Raw genomic sequence first — 19,547 nt, forward strand, 5'->3', positions numbered from 1 at the left:
GCGCCATTATTTGCGTAAAACCACATGATCATGGCCCCTATGTAGCAACCCGTGCAGAAGCCCACGCAGACATCCCGCCCATAGGATGATTATCGGGATGAAAGCTTTGCCCTTTCAAGACAGTTAGTGGTTTGGGAGTGGGACCGAAGGTGCCCTCCTTGAAACTACCTTCTCTCGGCCTCTTTCTCCGACCTTCTGCCATGCTGTAAGGCTTCTGTCTCTGTACGGCTGGCCTGCAAAATGCGGCATAGCATCAGAAAAAAAGTGACCATAATCCATGATTACACCGGAGCTGCATGGACACACAGCCACAGTAATGGCAGCAATGAGAAGAATGGTCCGTCTGGCCAGCACTTCAACGTAACTCTTGCCCTGAACCAGGTACTAAAAAACCCGCACTAAGCATTCTCCCTGCTAGTACGTCTCCCTGCATAACCCATGAACGGATGATTGCCTCCTTTACATGCCATTTGCCTGCACTTGCGCAAAACCTTCTGCGGGTTTTTAGTGCAGGTTTGTGTGCGTAGTTTTCCACGCTGAACATGTTACTATGCCTGTAAGGTCAGCACGGGAAAATGCACGTAATTATTTACGAGAAAACCTGCGGCAGCTTGAGCACGGCTTATTACATCAGCTCCTTAACTGCAAATGAAGGCTCATGGTGCCAATCAGACCAGTTCTGATTTTGCTGGAAGCCTAAAGGAGCTGGAGGAAATTGGGCCAAAAAAGGTTTGATTTTTTTTTTAATTTTTACAATTTTCAGCAAAACGTCTCCTATTAAATTCTATGTAAAAATATTTAGCAAGCGTATAAATTGTCAGCACATTTTCAGAAAGGGTGTAAAACCTCATTTTTGCCATTTTCACTTTTGTTGATATCTGTATGCTTATATGCTGCTGCCATAGAGTATTTTATATCATTCTATCTAGGAGTTTCCAGTGATCCAGTCTTCTCCTGGTGGGGAAACATAACTTGCCATTTGTTATGGATAAAATGATGATAGATGTGTATGTACAAATATGGAACAAGTTAAAGAGGGAAAGCTATTTTTAGTTGTTATGCCTTCCCTGATATGGCTGTTCCTCTTGTGCCCAAAGGAAACACTGGTTTTGTAAAGCCAGAATGAATTAATCAAATGTGCATGTTAGGAGGTATTTTTTGTATAAATCATATACCAAGATGCAGTAGCATAATGCAAACAACAAAACATGTGATGGTCTTAAGAAAGGTGCCAGTACAAACAGTGACATATCTAAAGTATTTGGCACTCGGGGTGGATACTTCCTTTGGCCCTCCCCCCCCCACACACACACCCACCTGAAGTTTTACTTCTTCATCCCCACCAGTGATCTCTGGTTCCCCTCTCCCTCACACAGGCTTTCTGTCTCACAAACACACATACACCCCCCTTCTCACAGGCTTCCTCTGTCTCTTGCACACACTCTCACATACCCCTGCACACAGGTTACCTTCATTTCTCTCTCTCTCTTACATAAACATATCCTTTCATATAGGCTCCCTCTCTCACACACACACACACTCACCCTCATGCCCATACACATACACACACATGCTGCTAGTCTCTTACTAATTGCACACACAGGCACCTGCACTCCCATACAGACATGCAGGCTCCCAATCTCTTACTCATATACACACACACACACACACACATATGATCTCTTACATACAGACACACACACACACACACACACCTCTTCCTCAATCACATAGGCTCACGTGCGGTCATTCTGGGCCTGTCCCTCTTCAGCTGCTATCCGGCCTCGCTCTTCCCTGTCTTCTTCTGTGAGCGGGATGGGCTCTGCTCACAGTGCACCTGGCTGCTTTCTTAGTCTTCTGTCGCGGAGTGGGATGAGCTCCACTCACAGCGTGCTGAGCTGCTTCCTTGGTCTTCTGCTGCAAGTGGGATGGACTCCGCTCGTGGCACACTGGATCTCCTTGGTCTGCCGTGAGCGGGATGGGCTCTGTGGTCACCAGATATCGCCGCTGCCAGTGGCCTCGGGTTGGAGTTTCTCGATGGCACCCCCTTCCTGGTTGTCACCCAGGGCACACCGCCCCTTTGCCCCCCCCCCTCCCCTTAGTACAGCACTAAGTGCAAATGTGACTATTGTTCACTACCTCCTTCCTCCTCAGCTTTTTCACCATTTTTTTTTTAATCTCATCTGCTGGGGGCATTGTATCCTTAAAGCCCATTCACCTTCCCTTTTAATGAGGCGGTTTGAAGCTGATATCCAGTTTCCAGTACCTGCTCATATCTCCTGGCAGTTCTCCTCAGCAGAAACAATTGCATCCATCTTCTAATCTAGAAGAAAATGTCACCTACTGCAGGTTTACCGCTTTGGCCACTAGGTGGCATTCCAGTTCCACAGAATACCAGATGCTGCCTATTACAGAGATTGTAAATACAGATAATTCAGACCGATTTTGCCTCATGTAGTCTCATCTATAGCACCAGGCTGCAAATAGAACAGAGTGGCAAAGCATTGATATCAAACATGCATTACCATAGAAATATTTATCATCATTAAAAATTGTCATTCATATCAATACCGTCTGTGGTAATTTTCTTTAAAAAAAATTTTTAAAAGCATTGGGTCGGGACCAGCAGCAGCCTCCATCTTCCTCATTTTCCCAATGGGATAAAGAAATGCAAGTTTGAAAAAGATTTTGGTTGGGAACCCTTCAGAAAGTCATCACTTTTGATTATTTAGTACTATCCGTGCACTGAACTGGAGTCGATAAAGGCTGAAATGGAGTTCTTAAATTGGGCCCATGTTTGGGCATAGGTAGTAAAGATGCCTGATCCTGAATCAAATAACCTGGATCACAGAGGAATCTGCTACTGCTTGCTTTGAGCTCTCCGCCCCACCCTCCGATTTCCAGTCCTGCCTATAGACTCCAAAATCTTAAATCCAGCCTTGTCTTAATTGAATACAGGAGTTACCTCCATCAGTACCGCTCAGATCGTGCTTGTTCTTTTGCTCCATTTGATTCCGCACTGCTGTGGCTTTCCTCAGTTTTAGGTCTGACAGGTGCACATGCTGCCACCTGAGAAAAGGATTGTCTGCACATCTTCCTGGACCCAGTGGTCATTTTGGGATCAACATACACCTCCCCCACACTGTTATTTACATCAAAAGGGCTTTTCACGTCAGCTGAATTTATAATCATCACAATCTTATTGTTTCTATAGAACCTGTGCTATGTAAGATAATGTTAGCGTCCTAGTCCGCAAAGGCCTCAAATTCACATGTGAGGACAGAGTATTAAAATGACAGTTGTTCAAGATCATGGCATTAAAGGTGAATCAAGGAATTGATCTGAGGTCTCCAGGCTCATGCATCTGTGCTTTAAATATTGCAGGAAATTCATGCTTCCTGTCCCCAGTTTGACATAGCAGTTACTGACAGTTGGAAGAATGAGTGTACAGTGAGTGTACAATGTGTACACTGACAATATCTCTTGGAATCGAATGATTCTATATTAATCAAATTGTGAAAACATAAATAAAACATAAATAAAATAAATGAATAATGCTGTAAATGTTGTAGGCTGGGAGGGGGGGGGGTGTTGATATGTGATAGTAATTATAGCAGGAACTATACTTAATTTTAAATTAAAAGTTAAAAAAATTTCAATAATATTTTAGTATTGTGACTCCCTTGTCCTTCTCAGCCTCTGCTCTAGGTGTTTTGTATATTTTGCTAGGCCATGAATTGTCATATTCTGGGGCAGGGATTAGGCAACTCCGGTTCACAAGCACCGAATGCTGATCACGTTTTCAGGATATTCACAGTGAATATGCATGAGGTGCATTTGCATGTGCAGCCTTGACTGCCTGTAAATGCATCTGATGCATATTCACTGTGGATATCCTGATCACCTGACCAACTTGTGGTACTTTTGGACTGGAGTTGCCTACCCTTGTATTAGGGAAAGGAAAAAATACATGACTTAGACCAGGGATGGCCAACTCTGATCTTCAAGTGCCACAAACCTGTCTGGTTTTAGGATATCCGTAATTAATATACATGAGATAGATTTGCATGCATTGCCTCCACTGTATGATGTAGGTGGCTGCCTACATGTGCGTATATCAACCGTTTTGCATGCCTACCTTCAATTCGTGAGATATGCATGCACCGCCAAAATGAATGAAACAAATGGAGCAACTAATGCATATCCCTAAAAATCTACCTTATGCATATTCATTATGGATATCCTGAAAACCAGACTTTTTTGCGGCTCTTGAGGACCGGAGTTAGCCACCCCTGACCTAGTCACTATGTATACTTAATTTCTATTGTGTGGTATATTAATCTCAACTCTTTGCCATACTGATCATGAAACAAATTGTATAAAGAACTAACTGTAACAGCTGAAAGAAACTCACCTATTTAGTATGAAGAAAAAAGTTAATGATGTCATCTGTTGGTCTATTCTATGCACCAAGGCTGGTCTCTTAGGGGCTGACTCAGTGGAAGAGCTGTTTACTGCCATGCAGTAGACATAGGTTTGATCCCTGGGCCAGGCCTCTGCTTCCTGGGCCAGTCAAGGCTAGGGATGCAACAGAGGCAGTGTTCACAGCCCCTCATAGTCATATTCATCACTTAATGGTGAAAACTAATGGCCTAAGGAATTTCCTGGGGGATATCGGGTTCTGTGGCCACTGGTCAAGCACTTTTATTGTAATGGTTGCTTTGAGTTAGGAGGGGGGAGATAAAGAGAAGGAAGAAACACCTCCCCCCCCTCAAGTAGTTGTGAATGAAAGCTCATGACCCCAAAGCCCAATAGATTCTGGTTCTACTTGAGCTGGAAGATCCAAAGCAACAGGAGGAAACTGTCAGAACAAAACCCTCCAGAACACTGGTCTTTTAAAATGGCTCATTGTACCTTGCTACTTCAAACATGGATGCAGGTGCACCATCTTCGTCTGGCACTGCTATGTTTGTAGTAACGGATAATGGGCGGATTTTGCTGTTGGATGTCCTCACTCCCTGAGGCTTGAAACCAAAGGTCAAGTTTTCAGTAACCTAAGAACTGCATATATCCTATGACACATAACACCATGGAATGATTTACTTAAATTGTTATATTTTCTGGTGTTGGATCCAATTGTACCTTTCTGTTGAGCAATTAGTAGAGGGTCAGAACCTTCAGCAGCCATACCAGGTAACAGGAATTCTTCCTGTCATTGTATAATTTCCATTCAGAAAACTGGTTGGATTAGCACAAGTTTAAAACAAGGATTCAAGTCATATTACTGATTTATTCATTTGCCTTTCATAAGCGTCTAATCTCCAGATCTGCACATTTAGCTCACATAACAGGAGCTGAGGCAGAAAGAAGAACCAGATAAGATGAGAACTGTGCTTTGGGAATTACTGTAGCAGATGTGGCTAACTTTGATCCTCAAGAACCACAAACGGGTCTGGTTTCAATATATCTGCAATGAATATTGTCATGGGTTTGTGCAACTGGCCACTCTCCCAGTCCCAATCTGGCTGGGATGCTCTACGTGAATAAGAAACTGAACCACTAGTTAAGTCTCGGGGGGGGGGGGGGGGGGGGGGGGGGGGGGTTGTTTCTCCATCTTTCCACTGCCTGATTCCTTCTTGCAGCTTCACCCAGTTCCTCCCTCAGAGGCTTCCAGGGCCATGTATTCCAGTCTCTATTGCCTATTTTTACCCTGTTCTTCCAGGGTGTCACAGCTATGGATCAGGGTTTTCTCACCCTAGTTGATGAGCTGCGCTTAAACAGAGTCCCAGGTTGTCATAGCAGTTTAAAGTCTTTATAGCTTTACCAGAGGCATACTTAGGGTATTTGGCACCTGGGGCAGATACTTCTTTGGGCCCCCTCCCCCCAATATTTAATTGTAAAATTTCCTAAACATCGATAAAATCTTTCAAAACAGCAGACACATCAAATAACACCCAATAATTAAAACTAAGGATTTTAAAAATCTCCTGCTCTCCATATCTGTCATCCTAAGATTGTTCGTCAGCTTGAGATCCCTACCACTATCCTGGAACACCCTGAGACCATCTCCTCAGTATACGGATATCTTCTCCCCGGTTATGTCGCGGAGATCACAGTGCCACTCACCCTTCGGACCGGCCTCCCTCACAAGGAGACCATCTCCTTTCATGTGATTCCTCAAGCCATGAATTTGGTTATTGTGGGTTTGCCCTGCCTGCAAGAGCACCAGCCAGTTATTGAGTGGCAGTTTTTGAAATTGGCACATTGGGGCTCCACCTGTTCTGTGACCTGTCTCACACCTGTTCAGCTACTGGCCCGCTTGACTCTGGCTGCCACCATACCTGGACTCCCCCCATAGTATGCTGATTTTGCTGATGTGTTCCCTGAACAACTGGCTGATACCCTGCCACAACACCGCTCTTACGATTGTGGCATAGATCTCCTTCCTGACAAGGTACCCTCTCAGGGAATGGTTTACCCATTATCAGTTCCTGAAACTGAGGCCATGAGTCAGTACATTAAGGAGAACCTGGCAAGGGGCTTTATTCGGCTATCTTCTTCCCCCGTTGGATCAGGTTTTTTCTTTGTGGGCAATAAGGATGGGACTCTCAGGCCCTGTATTGATTACAGGGGCCTCAATACCATCACAAAAAAGTACCAATACCCACTACCTCTCATCTCTGAGCTTTTTGACCGCCTGCAAAGGGCCAAGGTCTTCACCAAGTTGGATCTACGAAGAGCATACAACCTCATTTGCATCACGGAGGGAGATGAGTGGAAAACCACGTTCAGTACTCGAGATGGGCATTATGAATACCTTGTCATGCCATTTGGACTCTGCATTGCCCCAGCAGTATTTCAAAATATGGTAAGTGAAATTTCCCAAGATCTCTTGTGTTCCTACATTCTGGTCTACCTTCATGACATTCTCATCTACTTTCAATCCTTGACTCTGCATTGAGAACATGTTAAGCAGGTGCTATAGGGACTATGAGACCATCATTTGTACACAAAACCTGAGAAATGTCTCTTTGAACAAAAGCAGTACCCCTTCGTAGGCTACATCATTTCATACTGGCTTCCTTATGGATCCTGCAAAGCAGAAAGCAATCCGGGACTGCCCTCAGCTGGTCGGCCTTCAGGCACTACAACATTTTCTAAGATTCACTAACTATTACTGTCAGTTCATTCCTGGATATTCTACCTTCGAGGTGCCACTCACCACCTTGACCAGAAAAGGTACAGATACCTGGAATTGGTCCTCGAAAGCCATCAATGTCTTTCAACCTCTCAAGCAAGCTTTCTTTCAAGGATCTTACCTACAACACTCAGTTCTCGATTGTCCCTTCATCCTGGAGGTAGATGCCGCTACCCTTGGGGTACGGGCTGTCCTCAATCAACACAGCGACCAAGGGAGCCTCCTGCTGTGTTCCTTCTTCTCCAGAAAGTTCTTTCTGGCAGAGAGGAATTACACAATTGGGGATTACAAACTTCTTACAGTGAAATTGGCGCTGGAAGAATGGTAGCACTTCCTAGAGGGGGCCAAACATCGGACCACAATCTACACTCACCACAAGAATCTGGAGTACCTTCAGCAAGCTCAACAATTTAATCCCAGAGAGGCTGGGTGGTCCTTCTTCTTCAACCAGTCCAATTTTGAGCTCCGCTTCCATCCAGCAACCAAGAATCTGAGAGCGATTGCTCTCTTCTGCTTCTTCCAAATGGAAGACACACCGGTGACTCCTCAACACATGATCGACTCTGCAAAATTCATTGTCACTGCTGCAATATCAGTTTCTAATGGGAAGAAGGTAGTACCCAAGCATCTTTGGGAAAGACTGTTAAAATGGGCCCTTGATCTTGTCTGGAAGGGCATCCCAGAGTAGCCATACCCTTCCACTGCCATTCGCCACTACTGGTGGTCTTGGGTCAAGACAGGCATGAAGGCATATGTGGCATATTGCCCTGACTGTGTGCAACAAAAAGCTACTCATGCCAGACCCAGGGGACTTTTATAGCCACTGCTAGTCCCCACGGAACCCTGGACCCCCTCTCCACTGATTTTATCATGGACCTCCCTCTCACATGGCTATACCATTATATGGCTTATGGTGGATAGATTCTCCAAGATGGATTCTCCTCTCCCAGGCTTGCCTTCTGCTTCCGAGCTAACTCATTTCTTTGTATAGCACATCTTCCAACTACATGGACTAACCTTTCACATCCTGTCTGTCAGAAGCATCCAATTCACAGCCCAGTATTGGAGGGGTCATTGTAAAATGTTTGGCATTACCTTGGATCTCACCACTGCCTAACAGAGAGAATTAATCAAATCCTCAAGACTTTCCTTCACCTATGTATTTATACTCCCTCAAGTCCTCAAGACTTTCCTTCACCTACATATTTAAACTCCCTCAGGAATGTTGAGAACACAAAATAAAGGTCTGTTAGAGGTTCCAATGGTTCAGCAGGCATATATTGGTGAAGTGAAGAGAGAGCTTTTTCTATCACTGGCCTAGTTCTGTGGAACACCCTGCCAGAACATTTTAGAACATCTTAGAATGTAGAGTGATACAAAGATTAAAAAAAAAAAAAAAAAAAAAAAAAAAGTGTAAAGTCCTGGTTATATGCTGAAGAATTCAAGTAGATAGTACAGCTTCATAGTGAAGAATGGCATACAAATAATGTTACAGCAAATGCCCTTGTATCTTTGGGGCACTGAGAGGAGAGGATCACCTTGCTAGTGGCTGAAAGGAATCAGTAAGTTTTGCTTGGGAAATTTTTTTAAAAGTATTGGGGAGAAGTAAACTATTGGGGTATATTATTTAGTGTGTTTGTGCTTTTAATAGTCAGTAAGGCAGCTAATAAACAGAAGTTAGTGTGTTTATTTTTAAATAGTCAGTAAGGCAGCTAATAAGCAGAAGTTAGTGTGTTTGTATTTCCCAACCCTCCCACTCACCCCTAGCTCATCCTTTAATTTATAGGCAGGTGCCACTTTCACACTAAAAAAATCAGCCTTTTAACTTCACTTCACAAATTGCCCACACCTTATTGACGGTTTGATCATTCCCCTGTAGACCATTACCAGACATATAGTGAATACACTAATACATTTAAAGGATGCTAATTAGACACCTTCCTACTCCCATAGCAACCTAAAACTTAACTAGGAACTGAACAAATCTGAGATGAAGGCAGCAGTCCAGCAGCAAGAGGTGGCCTCCCAGACTTTTGCAAAGAGTGTCACATGTATGATTTTTCTCCCACCGGAGAGAAGTTGTACATGTGCATCCAATGCAAAGAATGCCTGTCTCTCAGAGAATGAGTCTGATCTCTGGAGGCTAGAGTGGCAGACCTGGAGGAGCTGAGACAGACAGAGAGGTATATAGAAGAGACCTTCAGGGACATAGTAGCTAAGTCCCAACTTCAGACTGGCAACCCTGGTGCTGCCTTGGAGGAAGAAGGTCTCATGATCGGAGAGCATCAACCTGGTGCAGCAGGAAAGGATCCTTTAGCAAGAACCTGCTCTCCAGATGGTACATTGTCCTTTCGCACCAACGATGTGACTCCCAGGGCTTACTGCTCAGGAGGGAAGGGTTAGCTTGTTCGTCATAGTTGGTGATTCGATTGTTAGGAATGTAGACAGCTGGGTGGCTGGTGGGCGTGAGGATTGCCTGGTAACATGCCTATGTGGTGCGAAGATGGCGGACCTCACGCATCACGTAGATAGGATTTTAGACAGTGCTGGGGAGGAGCCAGCTGTCGTGGTACATGTGGGCACCAACGATAGGAAAATGTGGGAGGGAGGGAAGTTCTGGAAGCCAAATTTAGGCTCTTAGATAGCTCAAATCCAGAACCTCCAGGGTAGCATTCTCTGAAATGCTCCCTGTTCCACGCGCAGGTCACCACAGGCAGTCAGATCTCTGGAGTCTCAATGCGTGGATGAGACGATGGTGCAAAGAAGAGGGATTTAGTTTTGTAAGAAACTAGGGAACCTTTTGGGGAAGGGGGAGTCTTTTCCGAAGGGATTGGCTCCACCTTAACCAGGGTGGAACCAGACTGCTGGCGCTAACCTTTAAAAAGGAGATAGAGCATCTTTTAAACTAGAACAAAGGGGAAAGCTGACAGTCACTCAGCAGCACATGGTTTGGAGGAAGGTATCTTCAAAGGATACTAATGATGCATTAGAATTAGGGCATCCCAACAGTGAGGTTCCAATAATAAGAAAAGTAGTCCAAGTGCCTGTAATTAAAAACTTACCTGAGCTAAAAAATCCAATTTATCCCTATCAATTAAAAAGCAGAATGAAAATACAAACAAAAAACACACTTTGAAATATTTGTATGCTAATGCCAGAAGTCTAAGAAATAAGATGGGAGAATTAGAATGTATAGCAGTGAATGATGACATAGACTTAATTGGCATCTCAGAGACATGGTGGAAGGAGGATAACCAATGGGACAGTGCTATACTGGGGTACAAATTATATCGCAGTGATAGAGAGGAGCATCTGGGAGGCGGGGTGGCCTTTATGTCCGAGATGGCATACAGTCCAACAGGATAAACATCCTGCATGAGATTAAATGCACAATCGAATCTTTATGGGTAGAAATCCCTTGTGTATTGGGGAAGGGTATAGTAATAGGAGTAGACTACCGTCCACCTGGCCAAGATGGTGAGACAGACAGTGAAATGCTAAGAGAAATTAAGGAAGCTAACCAACAGGCCGATTCAGTATGGTGCGCTCAGCCAAGCTGCACATTTTACTCTCATTTTACTGCTTTTGGGCAGGCATTAACCATAGACAGCACTGGGAAAGTGTACAGAAAAGCAGAAAAAACTGCTTTTCTGTACACCCTCCAACTTAATATCATAATGATATTAAGTTGGAGGTCCCAAAAATAAAAAATTTCAAGAAAAAATAATCTGCCCGCCTGTCGGCGGGTTTGAAAATAAACACTCAATTTTGTCGGCATCCATTTTCCGAACCCATGGCTGTCAGCGGGTTCGACAACCAATGCCAGTAAAATTAAGTGTCATTGTCGGACCCACTGACAGCCACCGCTTCCACTAATAATGAGGCGCTAGGGATGCGCTAGTATCCCTAGCTCCTTCTTATTAGCGCGGGACCCTAATTTAAATACAAAATCGCGTACCCCAGAAAGGTGCCTGGGCATGCGTCGGGAGAGCCAGTGCTCAACATGGAGCGCCGGCTCTTCTGCACTTTTTAATGAATCGGCTTGCAAATTGGTAGTGCAGTAACAATGGGAGATTTAATTTACCCCAATATTGACCGGGTAAATGTAACATCGGGACATGCTAGAGAGATAAAGTTCCTAGATGGAATAAATGACATTTTTATGGAGCAATTGGTTCAGGAACTGACAAAAGAGGGAGCAATTTTAGATCTAATTGTCAGTGGAGCACAGGATTTGGTGAGAGAGAGTTATGGTGGTGGGGCCGCTTGGCAGTAGTGGTCATAATATGATCAAATTTGAATTAACGACTGGAAGGGGGACAGTAAGCAAATTCACGGCTCTAGTGCTAAACTTTCAAAAGGGAAACTTTGAGAAAATGAGAAAAATAGAAAAAAAACTGAAAGGAGCAGCTACAAAGGTAAAAAGTGTGCAAGAGGCACGAACATTGTTAAAAAATACCATCCTAGAAGCACAGTCCAGGTGTATTCCACACATTAAGAAAGGTGGAAGGAAGGCAAAATGATTACTAGCATGATTAAAAGGTGAGGTGAAAGAGGCTATTTTAGCCAAAAGATCTTCATTCAAAAACTGGAAGAACGATCCAACAGAAGAAAATAGGATAAAGCATAAGAGTTGACAAGTTAAATGTAAGACAAAAGGTTTTTGTTCTCTGTATTTCCTCTTATCAGTTCATTGTAAGCCGGCATGATGTGTCTTACGAATGTCGGCATAGAAAAGCCTTTAAATAAATAAAAAATAAAATAAGACATTGATAAAACAGGCTAAGAGAGAATTTGAAAAGAAGTTGGCCGTAGAGGCAAAAACTCACAGTAAACATTTTTTTAAATATATCCGAAGCAGAAAGCCTGCGAGGGAGTCATTTGGACCATAAGATGATCGAGGGGTTGAAGGGGCACTTAGAGAAGATAAGACCATCGCGGAAAGTTTAATGATTTCCTTGCTTCGGTGTTTACTGAAGAGGATGTTGGGGAGATACCTGTTCCGGAGAAGGTTTTCATGGGTAATGATTCAGATGGGCTGAACCAAATCACGGTGAACCTAGAAGATGTGGAGGGCCTGATTGACAAACTGAAGAGTAGTAAATCACCTGGACCGGATGATATACACCCCAGGGTTCTGAAGGGACTCAAAAATGAAATTTCAGATCTGTTAGTAAACATTTGTAACCTATCATTAAAATCATCCATTGAAGACTGGAGGGTGACTAATATAACCCCCAATATTTAAAAAGGGCTCCAGGGGCGATCTGGGAAACTACAGACCAGTTAGCCTGACTTCAGTGCCAAGAAAAATAGTGGAAAGGATTCTAAATATCAAAATCACAGAACATATAGAAAGGCATGGTTTAATGGAACAAAGTCAGCATGGCTTTACCCAAGGCAAGTCTTGCCTCATAAATCTGCTTCACTTTTTTGAAGGAGTTACTAAACATGTAGATAAAGGTGAACTGGTAGATGTAGTGTATTTCGATTTTCAGAAGGCATTTGACAAAGTCCCTCAATAGAGGCTTCTAGGAAAAGTAAAAATTCATGGGATAGGTGGCGATGACCTTTCATGGATTATAAATTGGTTAAAAAACAGGAAACAGAGAGTAGGATTAAATGGACAATTTTCTCAGTGGAGGGGGGTAGGCAGTGGAGTACCTCAGGGATCTGTACTGGGATCCATGCTTTTCAATATATTTATAAACTAGCCGTTAAGCCCGTAACAACGGGCTACATTTAAAAAAAAATTTTCGGTCCATTTCCTTCCCAGTTCCTCCCTCCTCTATTCTCCCTTCCCCCACCCCTCACTCTCTCCTCCCCCCACTCTCTCCTCCCTCCCCCCACTTCACTCTCACCTCCCTCCCCCACCTCACTCTCTCCTCCCTCCCCCCACCTCACTCTCACCTCCCTCCCTCTCCTCACCTCACTCTCACCCCCCTCCCCCCACTCTCTCCTCCCTCCCCCACTCTCTCCTCCCTCCTCTCAGCTCACTCTCTTCTTCCTCCCCTCCTTCCCCACTCTCTCCTCCCTCCCCCACTCTCTCCTCCCTCCTCTCAGCTCACTCTCTCCTTCCTCCCCTCCTCCCCCACTCTCTCCTCCCTCCCACCTCACTCTCACCTCCCTCCCTCCCCCCACCTCACTCTCACTTCCCTCCCTCTCCTCACCTCACTCTCACCCCCCTCCCCCACTCTCTCCTCCCTCCTCTCAGCTCACTCTCTCCTTCCTCCCCTCACTCACTCCCCCTCTCTCAATCCCCTCCCCTTTCAGTCATCCACACCCGGCAGACAGGGGGGTGTCCCTCCCTTGCACGCGCGCCGCCGCCGCTACTGCTCCTCCCTCCCTCGCGCGCGTCACCGCCGCTGCTCCTCCCGCTCCTGCTTGTCGTCGTCGTCGCCGTCGTCGTCGCCGCAGCTACTGCTCCTCCCGCTCCTGCTCGTTGCCGCCGCTCCTGCTCCTAAGGAGCAGGCGCCATTTTTTTTTCGGGCACGCTCCGCTCTGGCCGACGTGCTGCCCGCGCATGCGTGGTAGAGTTGCTCTCTACTGCGCATTTGCGGCACGTCGGTCAGGGCTCCCTTATCTAGTAGATGATCTGAAAAGGAATATGATGAGTGAGGTAATCATATTTGCAGGTAATCCAAAATTATTCAGAGTAGTTAAATCATAAGCGGATTGTGATAAATTGCAGGAGGACTTTGTGAGACTGGAAAATTGGGCATCCAAATGGCAGATGAGATTTAATGTGGATAAGTGCAAGGGGATGAATATAGGGAAAAATAACCCATGCTATAAATACACAATGATAGGTTCCATATTAGGTGCTACTACCCAGGAAAGAGATCAAGGCGTCATAATGGATAATACATTGATGGACCCTTGGTTTGACCCAGTATGGCATGTTCTTATGTCTCCTTCTGCCTCTAGTAGTCCTTCTTCCTGTTCCTGTTCGGCCCCTTCTGCAGGCCACCTCCCCTACTCCTAGTCCACCTAGGGATCCCTGCTCCCTTGCTGAGGTGAAGACTGTGAAGTCTCTCCCTCTTTGTTCTCTGATCCTCCCCCTTCCTTAGTTCTTGTAAGTGAAAGAAATTTTCTCCTAACTTGGGGTTTCTTTTGTTTTGAAGGTTCCACCCAGGTTTTCTTTCTTGCCCAGATTTCCCCACTGGTTTCCTCACCTAACCTCTCCTGGGGTATATAGTAATCATCACTAACTGCACTAACCACATCCCCTGGCAACATATTCCAGAGTTTAATTGGCGGAAAGCTAGGATCTGCACTCTCTGATGACATCATCCCCTCAGGCCTATATAAGCCTTAGTCTTGAAACACTTCTCTGCCTCAGCAGTGGGTTTTCTGCATCACTGTGTGTAGTGTGTGTTGCTGTTCTTGGTTCATCTGTTCTGTTCCTGCTTCCTGCCTTATCTCTCCAGCCCAGCCCAGCCTAGCCTTGCCTCATCTCTAAAACCCAGCCTGCTTTGTCTATCCAGCCAAGCCTGCCTTGTCTACTCAGTTCACTTGCTTCATCTCCTTGCCTTCCCTTGGACTGCTGGATCTGACCCTTGCCTGGACATTGACCATTCTTGTTTGCTGCTGACCTTTCTTGCTTACCACCTATCTCTGACCCTAGCCTGGCTCTGGATCAACACCTAAGACTTGCTGGCACCCAAGGGGACAAAAGGTTTTTGGTATATGTGAAACTTCTATTCAGTCTCTCTCCTATGTAGCTCCATCAGTTGTCTGTGAGGGCCTACTCCATAGGCTGAGCCAAGCTCACCACAGCAACAAAGGTCCACAGATCTTACAGATCTCATGTATATTCATTGTGGATATCCTGAAAACCAGGCCTGCTTGTGAGGACCAGAGTTGGCCAAGTCTGTATTATAGATTGACAGAAAACTGGGGAAGAAGCTTATTGCAATGAAAACTGCCAATAATTTAAAGTTGATTGACAGTCTTTTATGACAAGGAAATTTAAGGGCAGTGATATAATTTTATGTTTTATTGTTTGCATTTTTTTTTTTAAATGTCAATTATGAATTCTAAACTGGAATTTTAAAAAGTGTGTTAGTACTGTTAAAATGTACTTGTGTGCGCTTTATGTTACATATGGAATTTTAACATACGAATGCAGTATTTCCTTGACAACTTTGCACTTACCATGCTCAGCCTTCCCAAGGTACAGAACAGGAAAAAATGGATTATGGTTTGAACAATAAACGCCGAGTTGTTCGCCTGGTTTTACAGTGGTCTAGTTTATATGGCGATCTCTTGCAAGAGGATGAAGTGGCTATGGCCTTTCTGGAGGTATGCTGAATTAGGAATTTGTAGCATATGAGGAAATATCTCTCATCTACTACTATTTTGCTTAGAATTGATGCTTTTTAATATATTGTGATGTTATTAATGCTTGATCTACATTGTGAAGGTGGAATAAAAAAAAAAACTAGGGATGTGTAGTCTCCCAATTTTTCATTTTGCTTTTATTTATTTTTTTTTTTCATTTCAGGGAATTTTTTTTTCATATCTATTGTTTCATTTAATGTTTGGGGTTTTTTTCAGTTTAATTTATTTGCCTAATCAAAAAACATTAAACATGAAAAAAAAAATCAAAACAAAAACGAACTAATAAAAAATCAGTCCTCCTGTGGCCCTGGCTTGGGCCTTTCCAATTCAAAAATCTAAGCCCAGCACCAAGGCCAGGGCACTTCCTCCCATTTAAAAGTGCTGAGGCCTGCTACCACTTATCCCTTTCATGGATCCTCATTCCAAAAGAGCAGGAATGATGCTCACTTGCTCCCACCTGGTCCTGGCACTGTAAAAATGGCTCTGACCACCTAGAGGATGGCACCAAAGTGACGTCATTTTGATGCCTTCCTTCAGTGCAGACAGTACCATTTTGATATACCTTGCACCAGTTTATCTATTGATCCATAGGTAGTTTTTTATGAATGTGAATTTTCACTGGTGATATCCTCTAGGACCTGGGTGGCAGAGAGTGGGCATCGCTCTTGCCCTTGTGGAACAAGGAACTGGAAAGGAGGTAATTGGGGGCCAGGGTGGGAGCTCCCCAGGCAGGTTGGATTAGTTATGTGGCTCAGGAATGGGGGTCCCAGGGGCCTGGGGAGGCCCAATCAGAGCCTCAGGAGGCCTGTTTTTTTTCCCCAAAAAAATGCCACGAATATGAAAAACCTGTTCGTAACAAACAAATGCTCATGCCTAAAAAAAAAACCTATGGATTAATAAATAAACTGGGAGTAGGGATCCCGAGGGCTAGGGAGAACACGTCCAACTGTCATTCACAATAGTCTTTCTCACTGGCTAACAAGCTGCCAGGCAGAGTGTTCCAAAGCCAATGTGACTTCTACAGGGCCACAGCATTGACTACACATCCGTGAACCCTGTTTGTGTCTAAATAATGAAATATGTCTTTGAAATCAGCAAACTGAAACATGGCTTCCTTTACAGAGCCTCACTCACCTTTACTATAAAATACAATCATCGGTAACAAATGAAAACCTGTCTTTCTCATTCACAGGAATTTTATGTATCTGTATCAGATGACACCAGGATGCTTCCTGCACTGAAAGAGCAGCTCCCAGAGCTAGAAAAAACTGTCAAAAAATTGTAAGGATGACTTAGTTTCTTGTTTTGTTTTTATACACTAAATATCTGTCAAGTTCAGAGTTTTCATGAGATACTATTAAGTTAGAAGGGATGCAGTACTTCATTCAATAAAGACTGCTTGCATAGGTGCAGGACAGGAAGAAGTACTTTTTGAATAAGGATCTGGTATTTTAAAACTAAGCAAAGAAAAAAGGAGGCAAATTACTATAAAATGATGTTAAAAGGTGAACTCAGCAGTAAAAGAAATAAATAACTATGAAAAATTTTAAAAAAATATAAAAACAATATAAAACCCTTTATGGTATAAGTAAGATAAACAGTGTGATACACCCCATATAGCATTAAAATACATAAACTGACATGGCCATCTTTCGGCAACAATGCTTACATTGAAACCACAAATATAATATGGGGTCCAGATAGCTGGTACATCTGTGAAACAGAAAAAGCACAAAATAAACTCCTCGACTACATACATAGAACTAATAATATAGAATACCCCTTTATATTTCTGCTAAAAGTATGCATATTGTGAATATCACATATACTTTTTAGCTGCTCTGAGGGAATCATGGCAGATCCAGATTTCAAAGTTGTCTTTCCACTAAGGATGTTATGATGATCTTCACTAAGCAATAAATATTCTCCACTCTTCCAAGACTGATAATGTACTGAAGTTTTGTCAAGAATTCCTGGCTTCCAGTCCCTAAAGTTGCAGATTCAAGCCCCTTGAACCTGACAGTATTTCACCTGACTCGAAGGACCCATTCCTGAGGCCCTTAGATATGGGTTCTGAGGGTAATCTTGATAAAAGAGCTTTATAAGTCTCTTGGCTTACACATTCTTTGACAATTTCCACATATTGGGGCAGATTTTTAAAGTTACGCGTGCGGGGTACATTTGTGCACGCTACCCAGCGCGCACAAATGTACACCCGATTTTATAACATGCATGCGCTGCCATGCGCATGTTATAAAATCCGGGGTCGGCGTGCGCAAGGGGGTGCACACGTGCACCTTGCGCGTGCTGAGCCCGAGGGGAGCCCCGATGGCTTTCCCCGTTCCCTCCAAGGCCTTGGAGGGAACTTTTTTCAGTCCCCCCCCCCACCTTCCCCTCCCTTCCCTTATCTAACCCGCCCCCCCAGCCTTAACTAAATCCCCCCCTACCTTTGTTCCAAAAGTTAAGCCTGCCCAAGGCAGGCGTAACCTGCGTGCACCGGCTGGCTGCCGGTGCGCCATGCCCTGGCACAGGCCACTGTGCCGGAGCACTCAGCCCCGCCCCTGGACCACCACCATGCCCACAGCCTCGCCCCTGGACCGCCCCTTTTTCGAAGCCCCGGGACATATGCGCGTCCCAGGGCTTGCGCGCGCAGGGGTAGGTTTTCGGGGGTTACACGCGTATCTTACACGCGTATCCCTTTGAAAATCTACCCCATTATCTTTAGACCATACCCACCTCCACTCAGTTAGAATACTGAGCCAGCCTTGAATGTTCTTGGAATCTTAGATCCATTTTGGAGTAAATTCTGGTTAGCCATTGATCATCACTGCTGGTGGTGGGTTCATCTGACAGCCTGGGAATGGATTTTAATAACACCACATGAAACACCAGGTGGATCCAGAACAATGACAAGAGTCATAATCTAAGGGTGAGTGGGCTAGTTTGCTTCTCAGTCAGAAAGCAGCCTGTTAATTTATGGTTTAATTAATCTGCAGGTCTTTAAGGGGCCAGATGTCAGTAGCCCACCTAGTTGCAAAGTTCATGAGTATTTTGGTATAGCATTGTTCTAAATGAATTCTGCTGAAGGCAACAGTTTCACCCAGTCATCCTGATGGATTAGTTTGCTTTTGTATCTGGTTGACTCTCATTCTAGCCATTAATCTGCAGTTGGTAAGCAAATGTAGTAGGTCTAGTGGATCACATCTTCATGAATCCATTTTCATGAAAATTGTGGTGTTCCCTTGAGCCAGTAGCATCAATTCTTAAAAAAAAAAAAAATCTGTGGACATCTTCTATCATGGTTATGAGGGGATGGGTAGCAGAAAGTCTTGAGGTTTTGCCCATGTTACCTTTGCTTGAGCAAAGACATTGCACAACATTACATATTTCCTGACATCTTCATTGCTGCCTACTCACCAGAAGCACCAATTGGTCAATGACATTGAAATGCAGCTACCAAAGAAGCCTGCTAGCCAGGAGTCATAATAAATGAGAAAAACTTATTTCAGTGCCCCTTCCAGTGCATACAACTAATCTTTCTGATAAAGACAGTCTTCCTGCCAAGTCATGATTCTACTTGGATCGTAATATTTGTAGCACCTTCTCTGTCGTAAATGTGTCGCAAATTGATTTCTCTCTCATTCTTTTCATAAAATCTGAGCTAACTATGTTCACTGCAAATGTTTCCAGTTGCATCATTGCTGGAGGTTTATTACTCTCTATGGTACTGTCTTCATCTTTTCTGGATAGGGTGTTTGATTTACCATTCTTTGGCCTGAGTTGCCATGTCAGAGTGAAGTTAAACTGGTAAAAAAAAAAAACAACAACCCATGAACCTGTCTCGAATTCAGGTGTCAAGCTGTCTTTAAATATTTCAGATTCTTGTGGTCACTGAAGACCTGAACTGGAAAGAATGAACTCTCTATCACATGGTGCCATTTCTCGAATGCCATTTTGATGGTGAGCAACTCCTTATCTTAGATATTGTAATTGTGCTCACCTTGAG

The 19,547-nt window shown here is 44.1% G+C and overlaps 1 protein-coding gene across 1 annotated transcript in view; it reads left to right on the forward strand.

The window, feature by feature from the left end:
- RAPGEF4 (Rap guanine nucleotide exchange factor 4) overlaps nucleotides 1-19,547 on the forward strand; it is a 464,996-nt gene that overhangs the window by 352,243 nt on the left and 93,206 nt on the right. Inside the window, exons 19-20 of the mRNA XM_029605798.1 lie at nucleotides 15,352-15,502; nucleotides 16,734-16,822. Of these exons, the coding sequence (XP_029461658.1) occupies nucleotides 15,352-15,502; nucleotides 16,734-16,822 (240 nt within the window). The remainder of the gene's footprint in view (nucleotides 1-15,351; nucleotides 15,503-16,733; nucleotides 16,823-19,547) is intronic.

Source organism: Rhinatrema bivittatum, chromosome 6, assembly GCF_901001135.1.
Source record: "Rhinatrema bivittatum chromosome 6, aRhiBiv1.1, whole genome shotgun sequence".
In the NCBI taxonomy this organism is placed as follows: Eukaryota; Metazoa; Chordata; class Amphibia; order Gymnophiona; family Rhinatrematidae; genus Rhinatrema; species Rhinatrema bivittatum.